The 15,342-nt window shown below is 38.7% G+C and overlaps 1 protein-coding gene across 1 annotated transcript; it reads left to right on the top strand.

Annotated features, from left to right (window-relative positions):
* Positions 1–6,353: 6,353 nt before the first annotated feature.
* On the top strand, positions 6,354–11,249 carry ren (renin). Its single transcript, XM_034695032.1, has 9 exons — positions 6,354–6,646; positions 7,087–7,234; positions 7,666–7,789; positions 8,377–8,495; positions 8,612–8,808; positions 9,226–9,348; positions 9,444–9,585; positions 9,688–9,786; positions 10,287–11,249. Exons 1-9 carry the CDS (start codon positions 6,570–6,572, stop codon positions 10,446–10,448), a joined length of 1,191 nt encoding a protein of 396 aa, XP_034550923.1. The 5' UTR covers positions 6,354–6,569; the 3' UTR covers positions 10,449–11,249.
* Positions 11,250–15,342: the final 4,093 nt, after the last annotated feature.

Here is a 15,342-nt window from a genome sequence, read left to right on the forward strand (position 1 = left end):
TTTGCAGTATTTGAAGAGTGAGACCCACAGCCGTGTGTGTAGTTACAGAAGTGTGCCTGGCAGTAGCAAACTGCATAAATGAATAGGAAATGATGTATGTTGTCAACAAGATGTACGAGGCAAACACGCACCAATCAGTGCTACTTAAAAATGATAAGGTGAAACACACTTCCGTTACTGTATGACTGCAGGCCTGCTGTATTAAGTATTCATGGGTCCCGATGATGGATTGGTTCACTTGTGTAGTTGTGTCCCAAACACTAAGCGACAGAAACAAGCACAGCTGCCATGGTTACACCAAGTCTTCACCAGATATTTTCTGTCATTGTAGTGGTCACCTGTTTTCTCCTGGTTTAACTTTTGAGTATCTGCTAATACAGATTAACTAAAAGATGTCTTTAGCTTATTCCATTTAACTTAGTCCAGCTAGCATTGTTGTAGACATGTAAAATTTAAATTCTGGTGTAAAAACTTAGTTTAACTCTAATAGTCACAACAACTAATCACAAATCCACTTAGTGCTGCATTATAATTAAAAAAACACAATATACTTGATCTACTTCAAAGGGGTGTAAACTGCTTTACTAGAATAGTCAGTGACGGGTTCGAGACATCCTTAGTTTTTGCACATTATATCTTTTAAGATTACACTCACAGTATCCACACATCTAACCTGGACATTAAGGCTTGAGTTAACAGGAATTACTTCACTGGTAGATTTCTGTGTGTGTGTGCATGTGTGCGTGCGTGCATTCGTGCCTGTGTGCCTATGTGTGTGTGTGTGTGTGTGTGTGTGTGTGTGTGTGTGTGTGTGTGTGTGTGTGTGTGTGTGTGTTTCTTCAACAATTGTGGACAAACATACTCAACTTTGTTCACCTGCAAGAATAAATGTGAATATTATTTTGATACTTAGACGAATAAAAATATCACTTTTCTATCACATGCTTTATCTTTTAATTTGTCTATTTTTTTGTATCGATTGAAATTTTCTGTATTAATTTTTATTTAATTTTGCTTATAGCTATACCAAATTACTTTCTTTTATCATTGGTATTTTTATTTGCATGGTTTTATTATTTAATATTAAAAAAAATTTACGACTGAATAAACACTTAAATCAAAAGTATTACACAATTATCAAAACATTTAATTATCCAGAAGTGTCAGAACTCAAAAAAATCCAAATAAACATTTTTTAATCTCATTATTAACTCCATTACTAACCATTTATCATGACACATCACTACCCTGCTGAGATTTCCCTCAATGTGGGTGTAGTTTGCCCACAGGAACAGAGAAGTTTCTAGTCCAAAGTCATGCCAACACCTGCATTCTCGCACTGTACAGATGAGGTCAAGAAATAGGGAGTGTGTGTGTGTGTGTGTGTGTGTGTGTGTGTGTGTGCGCGTGTGCGTGTGCGTGTGTGTGTGTGTTTACGTGATTGGGGTTAAATATGTCACACAGTTTCAAAGAAACAATTAGTATTTGACACTTCTGACTCCTTTTAGCCTCCACTTTTACTGCCGGGTCAAATTGACCCACGAACAGTATCTATGTAATACGAACATGCAGGGGAGGTTGCAAATATGTGAAAGGAACCATTTTTATTGTATATGCTAATTAAGGCAAGTAGAAGAACCGAAAAAAAACTTTTAACAATTTTTTTTTGTGATTTTTGAACTTTGAAAAGGGTCAATCTGACCCTGAACATAACAGGAGGTTTAAGCAATCAGAAAAAACTGTAATACTTCATGTTTTTGCTTTCTTAAACTATTTTTTATTGAGTCCCTGTATCTGGGGGTACAGTCTTGTCTTTAATTTATTCTGATAATATGCACCTGACTCTTCACCTTTGAAGGAGGATAAACCCTCTACATAAAGTGCATACTTTAACACGACAGTGTGAAAATCACAGATGCAAATAATCAGCTTACTGATGACTGAGTTTCATTTATCTGTTTTAGTTCTTGAACCCTGCTGTCGTAGACGTTGGCTCACTCGTTGGCCCACTTCGAGACTTTAATGGAACACAGCTGTCATTAGTTTTATTAACAACACCTGTGCTTTCCAGTTATGACCACTTGAAATGTTTGTTGTAAGATAAGAAAATCTATCAATATATTTGATTTCCATTTTATTTTTATTCTATTCATGACTGTTTTCTTTTAATTTATAAAATTCTGGGTACAGACTGACTCCCACTCCCACTGGTGAAACCTAAGTTGCACTCTGTTCTGTCTGATACATTTTTTTTCCCAGTCTAATGCTGCCATCTGCTGGCTAAAAACCATACAGCATGCCTAAGCTTCTGAAAAAGTTCTAGGAATTACAACCAGGTTGTAAAAAATATTGTTTTGCCAGTGTTCTAAAAACCTCTGCCAGACATTGACAGAAACACTTTCAGATTTAACATCCAAAGGAAAGTAAGACCACTCAAAGTCTAAACGCATTTGGCTTTCTGCTGGAGCTCCTTTTCCACATAAACATGAAAAACTGAATAGATTTGATAAATCAATCTACAAAACAGTCATAGTGCTTTGGATGTCCAATTTTTTTGTTATTTCTTTATTTTGTTACATGAAATATGTTTTCTTGACAACTTTTGGTATAAATTGCACATGTTTTAACTCCTGTTGTGAGGACAGTCCCACATATTTTCACTCAAATTGTGTCCAGATGGAATCAGTCTTGTCAACTCTAATTGGGCGTGCATTGGCTACAGATTTGGAAACATAACTGTGCACAAAATGAGACAGCTAAGTTATTGTTCTCTGCTTTTTTTTTTACATGAACTTAGTAACAAAAAAGAAACATTTATCATTTGTTGGCTCTTACTGGCTGGTTTTAGGTTATTCTTTTGTGGGAGTCTGGCTTTTTTGGTTGAGTGATCGCTTCCCCTTACATCCCATTTCCTGCAAACAAGCACTTCTCTACCTCATATCTCTCTTATCATGATGGATAGCTCACAAACCTACAAGATCCTCTTACTTAGTCTGCCTCAGATGTGTGTCTGTCAGCAGAAAATCATTTGAGGTATAGTCTCTTGTAACTTAATCTGCACTGCCTGGATTTATAACACAAATGTTTAGCTTTAATTTGTTGTCAAGACCAAAAAAATGATCTTGGTGTTGCAGAAGAAAATCTAAGTTGTAACTTAACTTGTAGGCCTCCAAGTAAATATGAATGACACAAAAACAAACCAGGCTACAATAAATCATCTTCTATGAGACAGTCTTACATTTCCCATGCCCACCAGTGGATAGGACTCACTACAGAGGTGGGAGGCCAGGCAGGAGTGACGCATAGGTTTCCAGGCGCTGTGGGAAAGAGACAGGGGGGTATCTAGTAAGCAAAACAAGTCAAGATTTTGAGATTGTCCCCAAAATGTCAAAACCGGTGTGCTAAGTCTAATTGGTCAGATAAGACATGTAGATCTGAATACTTCTTGGGAAAAAATGTTCTTTTAAAAATACACAAGTCAATGTTCATACATATATCACTGAATCTACTCTTAGTAGCTTTTCTTGGTGTTTAAGAGGAAGTCAAGACAATCACACTGTGAAGCTAGCTGTGTACTAGCTAGCAGATTTACTCAGTTAGCCAGCAAACAGAGGAGCATTTACTAGCTAAAATACAGAACATATCCTATTTCCTAGGATTCAGTGGATACCAATTGGAGGAAAAATAAGAAAGAACTGTTAAGTTTCAATAAAAACTTAACACCAAATGAGTGCTTATATAATACTCCCTGTTTGGGTTGGATGTATGTTGCTAATTCTTTGCTAACATGTTAGCTGCTACACGTTTTAAAAGAAACAACTGTGTTTACAGCTCACAGGCAAAACTGACCAATGTAGGGTTCTCTAAGCCTATCTCTACTCTGTTTGTAGCCCTGTTTTCAGTTTCTATTTACTTCACACAGAGATGTCTGTCTCTCCAGTTCCGAAATATATCAATATGTTCAACAATGCTAACTGTGACGGTCTGCTGTTTGGTGCAGAGAGATTGTTAAGAGTGGGTATTTAGAGCTTTTTACTGAAAACAGCTGCCTGTGTGGCTCAAGTGGTGCAATGAGAGTGTTGACAATAAAAAAGCAGGATATTTGTGTGCCAGGCAGGAAAACAATGGGCTGACACTCAATATTAAAGCTGTAAAAGTCAAGGCAAGCTTCAGAGGCAGGTGATAATTTTCTATGAGTGACAGATTGCACATCGTCATTGGATATTGTGGGAACCAGACCAATCTGCAAGTTCATGTTTTATTTGCACTGGCAGATGCACCTGCCCCCCCTTTGGTTTAGACACATTTCTATACAACCTGATTCAGGTCAGGCCAATCACAACTTTGTAACTAGTATGGGATTAGTTTTCCTAACTAACTAAGATGACTGTTGCTGATTTAGATAATTCCAGATTGCTATTGCTTGGCTATTAAACAATTAGGATGGTAACTCTTAGTTCTTACAAATTGTTATTGTTGGCATCTAAATCATGTACTGACAAACACCTGTGTTTTATTTTGAACAAGACGCCATCTGACTTGGGTGTTTGAACCACAGACAGTAAAAGAAATGGAAGTAGTCTCAGTGACATCACCCACTGGTTTCTGAAACACTTTTGAAGCCCAACAATGGTGGTGACCCCATTGGCAAGACTGGCTCAATCTAACTTTGGGACAACCTAGCAAGCATTAAAGATGCATAGAAGAGGCAAGCATTTAGCCTACTGGTTTACAGCTACAATGTCAGTTTAGTCAACCAGGCCCCTAGTTAGCTATGCCTTATTATGCAAAGCTATTGCCTTAATATCTTCCAAATGTATTAGTTATACAATATTCTCCCATGAATACGGAAATTAGATTTTAAAACCGTTTGTTAATGGGGTCTCCTGGGCCAGCTTTGTGGACACAAGTGGAACAAGAGCTTTTTTTGTATTTCCACATAGGCTTCATTTTTTAACAGCAAATGTTGGCTTGGCTGAAACAAGCTACCCTCCTCCATTTCATTGCTCAAACTTGTATGTCCCTTTCAAATCAACATTTAACCAGAAAGTGAAAACTGTTATTCTAAAACAGCACTTTTAGCTGCTCAAAAATAAAAGTACAATTTTAAAAAATAATGCATTTATGTCATTACACAACTAGTATAAAGCAATGTTTTACAGCTGACCACAAGTTAAAAGAAAGGATCCATCTGCTATCCAGTCCTCCAGTCTTCCAGTAGTTGTTTTTGTTGTTGTCGTCACTACTTTTATTAGCTGTTTCCAACAACTCACTCATTTTCTTGCTCTTCCCACAAGGGAGTATCTTAATGTTTGACCCCTGACCTTTGCTGGCTGTCTCAGCTTGTGCCTGACCTGGACCCTCCCATATCTCCTGGCTCAACTGGGTGGTCAGTACAGCACCAATGCAAAACCCCAACCAGAGAAAAGATACTGTGGGAATCCATCCTGTGGTAAAACCCGGTGAGAATTAACACTTAATGATTAGGTGTGAAGATGTGTCGAGTCTTAGCATTGCAACAAGAAATACGGTAAAAACACAGCACCCTGCCAATGTCCCGCTCTGCATAATACACTCAACATGGGCTTTGTCTCCTGCCAATTATCCCTGGCCAAGACCTTGAACTGAACTTACAGATGTATATTGTCCTTCCACTGTAGCTAACTATGTGAAATCTATCTGAAAAAGCTGCGCAAGATGTAGTGAACTTTGCATAAGTTAAGAAATCCAATACAGAAATTACACAGGGAGGTTTCAAATTTGACTGCTTTACAAATAATGAGGGCTCATGGCAGTGATCAACAATATTTATTCACAGCACATACATGGAGAACTAAATCTTGCTTTTTTTTTCTCAGGACACTTTATGACATAAAGAGCAGGTCATCTCCTTCCAACATTATATACAGACACCCAACATGAATACATTAATGAACAAGCAACAGTGGCAAGGGAAAAAAACAGACACCTTTGATAGACAGCAATCCACTGCAGCTATAGACTGAGGAAGTGGGATAGAGGGTGAAACATGAAGAAAAAAAAGTCTGCGATTCTATGGAAAAATAGAAACATCATCTCGCATGAAGGAAATGTTAACATAATAAAAAAAAGCATGTACCTATCTCCCATTACAGCCCAGGAGCATCTTTCAGTTCCACTAAAGCTTCTCACAGCCTCCCTAACAAGGTGTCCATCCTACCAACGTCAGCAATCTCAGGGGCTCTGCACCCCTGCTTTCTGTCTTAAGTGTATTTTCAGAGGTCAGAGTTCAGACCTCTCACTGGGACCTGTTTATCACTCCAGGGGTTATGTGACCAAGGCAGAAGGGTAGAGGGGGGGAGGGAAAGAGGAGTTTGTTTTCAAGTGGTCACCTCCAGGAAAGCTCCCAGCAAGAGCCAGTGGTTCTTGACTGAGAAGAAGACATGGTATAAAAGAGTCAAAGGGACTGGACAAAGAGCAAGAGAGAGCCACAGCTTACCTACAGTAAGATTTTCACAAAACAGAGGAAAACCAGCTTTGCAGAAACCGCCTTCATCACTGGCCTGTGTTTTCTAATAAGAGAAGTCAGCATGACACCGGTGATGAATTATTGGATGTGTTTGACCGTTCTATCATTGACAGTGACCTCGAGCCAATCTTTGATAAGGTAAGAAACTATTTCTTTCCTATGCCTGTCCATTCTGCTTTAAGAAACAACAACATATAGCAGCTAGGATTTACTGTGTAATTGCTTTCACACATGAAAAAACTACACCAGACTAGTGACAGCTACAACAAAATAAACTAGGACAGCAAAACAAAAGCATTTTATGGGTTCATTACTAAAGTTAATGTTTTCAGTGCTGGTTCAACACGTGTTTTTGTTCCTTTTTCTGGCTAAAAGCTGAGAACAACTCAGCCTGTGCTTTATTAAAATCTCATTGTTGTACTGGGATCATGACCAGGCATATGTCCAAGATTGAATTAGATATATAGCTTGAGAAATACAGATCACAAATATCTCTAGCATCAGTACACTGGATTCATGCACAGTAATGAGTGGGAAGATGGATTAACTCACTCTTGACTCGTCTGGTTTGTTTCCAGAATCGGCCTGCAGAAGATGCCGTCTATCAGGGAGACACTGAGAGAGATGGGTGTTTCTGCAGAGCAGGTGTTGACTGAGCTGGCCCAGATGAGCACAGACGACCCCAACAATGGCACAGTTCCCACACCTCTGACCAACTACTTGGACGTGAGAAACTTTTGTGTATTGCTTGTTCAGAGGAACATTTCTTAAACCACTGGCAATGTATGTAATGAAAGTTCTGAGTCATGTAGGTTGAAGGTAATTTAGGTAAAATATAATTCAACTTGCTCTTTTTGCCTGGAAGGAAAAACTGACGTTTGACCCCAAGATAAGTCACCATATCATGGCGGCATCATCAGTTCTCTTGACTGAGTGCAACAGCTTATCCAGTTGCTTTTAAATTAGTTGTCTACTTAAACTCTCCTTTCTGCATGAGTCATAATATAAATGCCATATTTCCTCCCTTTTTAAAATCCCTTTTTGTGGCATACTGAAGCACTCAATAAAGGAACATTCGATAAACATAAAAAGGGATTTGGACTTTACTTGTTTTGGAAAGGAAGAAATCATAAATTATTTTCTATTGTGCCTAACAGACCCAGTACTTCGGGGAAATCAGCATCGGCTCACCGGCTCAGCAGTTCAACGTCGTGTTTGACACCGGATCTGCCAACTTGTGGATTCCCTCACAGAGCTGCTCACCTTTCTCCACTGCCTGTTGTAAGTGGTCACGGCCACACATACATGCCAGAAAGTTGCATTTACTCAAAGCATTTATGATTCATAACTATATAGTTACAGTGTATCAAACGACAATGGAGAAATGGAGAGAAGGGGTTGCTAAAGAGAAGACTTGTTACCACACTGGCAGCTCTCCTCAACTTCAATTGTATTCTTCAGCTCCTTGTTCAGATTCCAGTCAAACACTAGAATATTGAGGTTTACTCCCATGGCTCTAGCTTAGCAGCTAGCTGTAAATCATTTAGCAGCTTACAGTCAGATATTTTCCAGAAGGCTGGTGGAGACCAAAACAGAGCTCAAAGGGAGCCAATATCGGACTAAAATTCATAATATGGGCAGAAACATGACTTTATATGAATCATATTCTGAAACCGCTGGATGCGTAAACAACCAGCTATTTTTACATCTTACAAAAATGAGCTATTCACATAGTTCATATTATTATTAACAACTTAGATGAGTTCATTGTGAATGTTATTTTCCTATAAATAAGATCTGCATGAAATTTTGAAAAGCTTCCCAGATGCGCAGTTGTTTTATTACTCAAATGCACTTTGAACTTTTAGTTACTCACAACAGGTATGATGCCACCAAATCCCACACCCATGTTGACAATGGCACCGGATTTTCCATCCAGTATGCCTCTGGAAACGTCAGGGGGTTTCTGAGTGAGGATGTGGTCGTGGTGAGTTCAAAGTCAACGTTATAAATCCCACAAACAAGTATTAGTTTTAAATCCTTCAATCTCTTCCCAAAGTTCAAATTTCTTAGTGACCCTTTTCTTGACCCTCATCCCTGCAGGTTGGAGGTATTCCAGTGGTGCAGGTGTTTGCTGAAGCCACCTCTCTGTCTGCCATGCCCTTCATCTTTGCAAAGTTTGATGGGGTCCTGGGGATGGGTTACCCGAACGTGGCCATTGACGGTATCACACCAGTGTTTGACCGCATCATGTCTCAGCATGTCCTTAAGGAAGAGGTGTTCTCAGTCTACTACAGCAGGTGGGTTGAACTGATTCATCTGACCTTACATTGCCTGGATTTTATTTTTTATGAAATCACGTCTATAGAAGGGAGAAGTACTAAAAAGATAACAAAATGAAAGCAAGAGAAGAAGCAGGTGTAGCTTAAGAAAACAGTCTGTACAGAACACAAACATTAAGATCGACCTTAAAATTGACAAAAAATGTGGGTTTTTTTTCTCATGCCATATTTCTTTTTAAGTTATCATACTCTGATGAAATAACATAATGTTGGTTTCCTTTGGAATGGGAGGCCTTCCATGATGATAAACTCTTGAATGAAACCTTAACAGAAGCAGTAATTACTAAAATATTACAAATTCACATTTTCAGCACTAGAAACAAGAACATATACTGCAAAGTAAGGCTTAAAGATTATTTTTTGATGTCTTTTTAGGGACCCTAAACACTCCCCAGGTGGAGAGCTGGTCCTCGGTGGCACTGATCCAAACTATTACACTGGAGGCTTTAACTATATGGACACCAGAGAGACGGGCAAGTGGGAAGTTACCATGAAAGGGTAAGATCTTGGCTTCATCACTTACACAGTATGTTTGTGCAAGGCTGCTGAAACAACATCTGTTTTACTTTCCACCTCTTCTTTCATTCTTTCAGTGTTTCTGTCGGGGTGGAGATGATGTTTTGTGCTGAGGGCTGCACAGCTGTGATCGACACAGGCTCCTCCTACATCACAGGCCCGGCCTCCTCTGTGTCTGTACTGATGAAAACCATTGGAGCACAGCTGGATGAAAGCGGAGTAAGATTTTACACACGCAACATGGTTTCCCACTATTAACATTTGCTGTAAAAAAGAAAACAATTACAGTCAACACTCATTGCTTTGTGTTGCTTTTATTAGTACAAAGTCAACTGTGACACTGTCAAGACGCTGCCCACTGTCACATTCCACCTGGGTGGTCAGGAGTACTCGCTGACTCAGGAAGATTATATCTTATGGGTAAGGAAATGATGAGTGCTGGATTATTGCCATATCAAAAGTTCTGTATTTTGTGATATTTTTATCAAGTGTTTTCAATTTTTAGATACCATTTAAACTCCACAACAATGAATGTAAAACAGCAGCAATCAGCTCAATTTTAAAAGCAGACCATGTGATCAACCTATAAAATATGATACCATGCTCTATGAAAGGCCCTATACATGCACACTCTTAGGTGTTTTCACTTACGTGGCTGATTAAACCTGCTCAAGATAAATGAAAGCATATGTAGAGATTTAACAAGGCTCGCTTTACACTAATAAGAAAGAGGTATGAATTCTTGTCATACATGAAGGAAAGCCCATGACAACCATAAAATTATACACAAAAGCACGTAATATCAACTTCTGTGCATGAGTTGAAAATTCCATTTTAATATTTTTCTGCTACTTGTGCTCATTTGAAGGATCTAAATTGCTGAGCTTATCATGCTATTACTTTTCTTTATGGCTCTCCAGCAAACACAGATGGAGGGGGATGTTTGCACCGTCACCTTCAGGGGCTTGGATGTGCCGCCCCCTACAGGTCCCATCTGGATTTTGGGAGCCAACTTCATTGCCCGCTACTACACAGAGTTTGACCGTCACAATAATCGGATAGGGTTCGCTACAGCAGTGTGACAGGAATTTTAAAAATCTGCCTTGTTGTTCTGTTTTCTTTGTTTCTCCATCTTTGCTGCTATCTCTTCAATGCCTCACCCAGGAGCGTGTCCAGAGGAGCAGCTTAGGGTGGCATTGTCCCCCCTTGGCCATCCAAAATCCTAAATTATGATTGGCTGTTTGCCTTGTCAGAGATATTATTTGTGTTAAAATCAATTCGTATTGCACCAGGCTGCTAGTACCGTTCCATAAACTTTGACTTAGGACAAAATGTTTTCATGTTTTTAACACTTTAAAAGTTTGCATTAGAAGACTTAATTATTGCCTCTCTGCTGTGTTAAATTTTAGAGTAAAAATATAACACACAGGAGACAACATATGGGTGATAATTTAACTTTGTAGCAAAAGCACATTTGATGAGGACAGACAAACAATGGTGAATAAATGCTATTCATTCTAGTGTGTGCAAACACCCCATCAGGGCCACCCCACTCTAAAAGTCTGGACACGCCCCTGGTCTGACCCTCCCTTTAGTTGCTTCGTATGATCAGTCATGATCAAACACCATCTGTTCTTCAAGAAGTGAAACATGAGAGCTCATTAAGGAAATACCATCTCCTATTTTCTTTTAGCAAATTGGACTTCTCTGTTATATATTTTGTACCAGTTGCACTGAATACCTTCGAAACTGTTTTTTATTTATAAACATTTCTGAGCAATGAAATGTGTCTTTGTGTTACTGCTGATAATATTCAACAGCACAGTGGAAACCTGCATTGTTTTGATGTAATGACAATAAAGTTGTTTTACTGCAGGGGTTTACATTTGAGTCTTACCTCTTTACTGAGTGCAGTGTTTGTCTTCAAGTTCTTTGCATCCAACCATGCAAAAGTTGAGACCAAAAGTGAAAACAGATTGTTGTAGCAGAGCAATTTGCCATTGTTTATAACTGTGTGTAAACATTTCTATGTTTTTGGCTAAAAGGTAAAGCAACAGATACATGTCTCATGTATAGCAGTCATGTGTGCTGCAGCCACACAGTGTGACATGAACTTGCCTCAGTGTACAGTGGGGCTCTCTATTTAGAAAGAATTACAGTAGGAGATTTTATTTCCTTAATCGAATCATCCTTTTTCAAGAGTTTGTGCAGCTCGTGATCCCCAACATTAAGGAACTGTCTTTTTCCATTGCAAAACAAATAAAAAAAATGTGGTAATTGTTCTTTTGTAACCCAGGAAATCATGATTTACAGTTGAAATCCGGTTTTCGTTTCAGAACTAGAAGTCCCAGTCTAAAAAAAACTCAAAAATGCGCAAACATGTCTCTTCAGGGTCAATTTAAGACTGACACTACTGTGCAAAGACAGTAGTTTATGCTTATTTAGCTGCCAGAAGATGCACAAAGATAACAAAACAACAAAAGCACACACATTTATCAGATAATGCTGTCAGATCTTTTTGTCTTTTTCTCTCTAAATGAGCTGGGGGAAAGTCCTCTCATGCAACAAAGATCTGACGCTGGGGCCGTCATGCTTTTTCTCACATCCATGAATTGTTTAAGATTGTGTTTTATCTGTTGGCAGTATGCAGTAAGGTGAAGGTGGATATCTCTGCACAGGAATTTAATCAGTAAATTCAAACCTTTGCAAAAACACCATTCTCAGCATGCTAGACTGTGAGGCAACACAAATACTCAGGCTGGAAACCAGCCCAAACAACGGCCCTTATGCATTCCAGAAATAACAGATGTAGACATTCATGAGATATTATCTATATTGTTCCTGGCAAATGTTTTTAAATAAACTGTATAGCTATTTGGAAATTGAATTCCTTTCCAAACTCATGCATTCACTCTATAACAGATACCCCTTATTGCTTAACAAGGCTGTAATGTATTGGCTGCACATGTTGTTATTATTACGTGTATTTTTAACCCACAATTGTAAGTCACATTTGTACAACTAATAATCATTTAAAACCAGGCAATGTTGCCAAATCTCAAAATTAGTGTGCTTCAATCAACTGTGTTCTGGGTAACAAACTTTAGCAATGAATGAAAGATAATGTGGTGGTTTTATTTCTTCCCATAAAAAGTCATATCATGATGCTAAATAAAAACCTATCATATCCGTGGAAATCAAATTAAAAAGGACTGATTCGTTCACGTGTACTCTGGGCTTATTCAACCATTCACTGTCTGGTCAAGAGTTAGAAGAGAAGATTGGTACCATACTCATATCCATCTGTTCAATGTAGCCAGCATACAGGGGTAATACATTCTGCTATGGCTCTGAGCCAAGGAATTATTATGCCTGGCTAAATAACATCCTAATACAATGAAAAGTTAAGTAATGCTTGAGATATGCTTTCCTGGGTCAGTAGGTTGAATTCACACACCACAGCTTAAATCCATATGATGCAGTGGCCAATATGAGGCATTACCTTTTGTAGGGGTGGCCAGGCATGGTAAACATTAGGGGCTTAACCCAAACTTGGGAGGGTTATCTCCTCTAATAACATCTACTTTAACTCCTAACATAGAAGAACACAAAAAGCGTTATATTCTGGCATATAACTTTAAATTAAAAAGCAGCTTCTAGCAGCCTGTTGAAACATAGCCCAAAGAGTTGATTTCAATAAATGTGCCGCCTCTGACAAGGAAAATAGTCAATCATGATTTAGGATTTCAGGATGACCACTGGGGTGGCCAATCAGATTTCAAGGATGGCCATGGCCACACCTGATCACTTCCCTGGTTGGCCCCTGCTCTGATGTTTGACTCTTTGAAACCTGCACTTATATAGGGCAAGTCATTCTACACTCTAGTAAACATATTTTACCATTTAATCTGCATTTAAAAAATCTGACTGGCTTTTGCATTTACAATTTTAACTTTGAAGATTGCTCTTCCTAAAGTTTTACCATCTTAGTGAACACTGGGCCCTGGAAACAGATACCCCCAGTCAGCAGGTATGCTAGCCCTATATATTTGAAGTTAATAATTTGTCTACATAATTTGTGCTAATATGCAGAATTTATCTTATGACCACCCAGGGTAACCCTGTGAACGAAATAGCCCCAGAAATCACTGAGGCCAGACTGACTAGACTAGTTAACAAAATTAGCCTACCTAACACTTCTAAGACTCATTCATTCAAATTAAAAAAATTTTTTACCATGCCCAAACGATGAGGAGTTAAAGTCTTTGTTTGAGTTTTATGTGTGCTTAAATGTTGAATTTTTTACCTTCTACCATAATTAGTCTTGCTGTTTGTTTATGCTAGGCTACATCATGCTAACAGACGCTTGGTTCGTTGTCTTTGATGTTCAGTTTAAAATAAAAGTTGTATCAATCTTCTCATAAACGCAAAAGTAGACAGACTTATTTCAAACAACTTAGTCAAAGTTTAGATAAGAAGGTTAATGATCTAATGTTTAGCATCACATAGCTGTCTTTAGAGCCATTGTAGTACTTCTTCGATACCTCTTATGAACTTGTAGATGTTTCCCTTTAAGAGAGAAACTTAAAGCAGTGTATTTCGAAAACTCCTGAGGTTTGAGTGGACTTTTTGGAGTCAGGCCTAGTATTCAATGGGAGTGTATATGTTCCCAGGGTTCTCTTTTCTCCAGGGTTTATTACCCATCTGAATATCCTCGTAAAAGGACACTTGCACTTGCAAGAGACATCTTACAGCAATGTTCTAGCTAAGGCCAAATGTTGAATGTCTGCTAGGTCAATACATTTTAATTACCAACTTATATCTTATTGTCACGGGAGCTACATTCTTCAAGGCTTATGAGATTTTTCACCACCCACATTGCACTTGAAGATCCACTTATGTTCCTTTTTTGATTCAGCTGAGATACGTACATCATTTACCAGTCTCTGAAAATGTTCAAGAGCAAAGGCCCGGAGTAACACAGTGATGACCCCTGTTCATATGTCTACTCAGCCCCCCAGTCTCATTGTAGACATTTCGTGCTACGGAGCAGAGCAGACAACATAGCAGGAAACACACCAAAACAAAAGTAGCAATAGTAAAAGTACTAAAACTCCTCATATGAAACAGATGGGCACTGAATGTTAAATATGAACCGCAATATTCTACCCTCATGATTTAGTTTGACTTTCCTGTGGGGTTGGAGTCACAAAAGCATTTGACGGACCTTGTGAGAACCGAGGAACATAAAAAGCTCTGCAGCTCTCTTCCCATGACTCCTCTTGCTGTCTTGATCAAGCTCTGTATTTAAATCTGATCACGCATTTTTCTAAACAAAGTTTTTGGCTCATTTCGTTTTATGTACAGTCAGTGTATCTGATGAAAAGACCGGAATCAAAAGTGTGTTTGTCCTTGAACACTTTTTGGCCTGAACACTGAGCTGTCTGGAGTTCACAGTTCTCAGCCCATTTGTTCCAACTGAAGACAGAAATTTTAATGTAGTTAATGGGACTTTCAGAAAGAGTATTTTAAACCTGTAGTGTTGGGGCTTAGCTGCCCGGCAATAATAGGAATGACATAACTGAAGTCCGTCAAATTCTGTGCAATTCCATTCTTCTTTCTGCTATACCCAGGGAGGTGAAGCAAAGGGGTACCACTGTAAGTGTGCATCCCTCTCATTTGAGGACTGCAATCCATCCTTTTAAAGTTTATCTTCATCTGGAGTGTCAGACACTTCAATGGACACATTCCAAGTGTTTTTAACAAAGGCTTGTCCGTGCTTACTATTCATTCAGAGGACTATCTATCTTCTACAGTTCCCCTCTTTAGCTCTGGCAAACCAACCACCGTTTGTTAATAAAAAACACATCACTACTGGCGTGCCACTGCATTTATATTGCCCCAGACACTAGTTTGGAAAACTTTGGTTTACTGCATAATACAAAAGAATTGAATGACATAGATATTCAATTACAG

The sequence above is a fragment of the Notolabrus celidotus genome, chromosome 11 (genome assembly GCF_009762535.1).
Source record: "Notolabrus celidotus isolate fNotCel1 chromosome 11, fNotCel1.pri, whole genome shotgun sequence".
NCBI classification, from domain to species: Eukaryota; Metazoa; Chordata; class Actinopteri; order Labriformes; family Labridae; genus Notolabrus; species Notolabrus celidotus.

What these genes read in the sequence shown, in the direction of transcription:
- ren (XM_034695032.1), top strand. Translation starts at nt 6,570, where the DNA reads ATGACACCGGTGATGAATTATTGGATGTGTTTGACCGTTCTATCATTG. An exon ending in TGAGTGAGGATGTGGTCGTG is followed by an intron (nt 8,496 to 8,611) that starts GTGAGTTCAAAG and finishes TCATCCCTGCAG; the next exon opens with GTTGGAGGTATTCCAGTGGT. An exon ending in TGGGAAGTTACCATGAAAGG is followed by an intron (nt 9,349 to 9,443) that starts GTAAGATCTTGG and finishes TCATTCTTTCAG; the next exon opens with TGTTTCTGTCGGGGTGGAGA.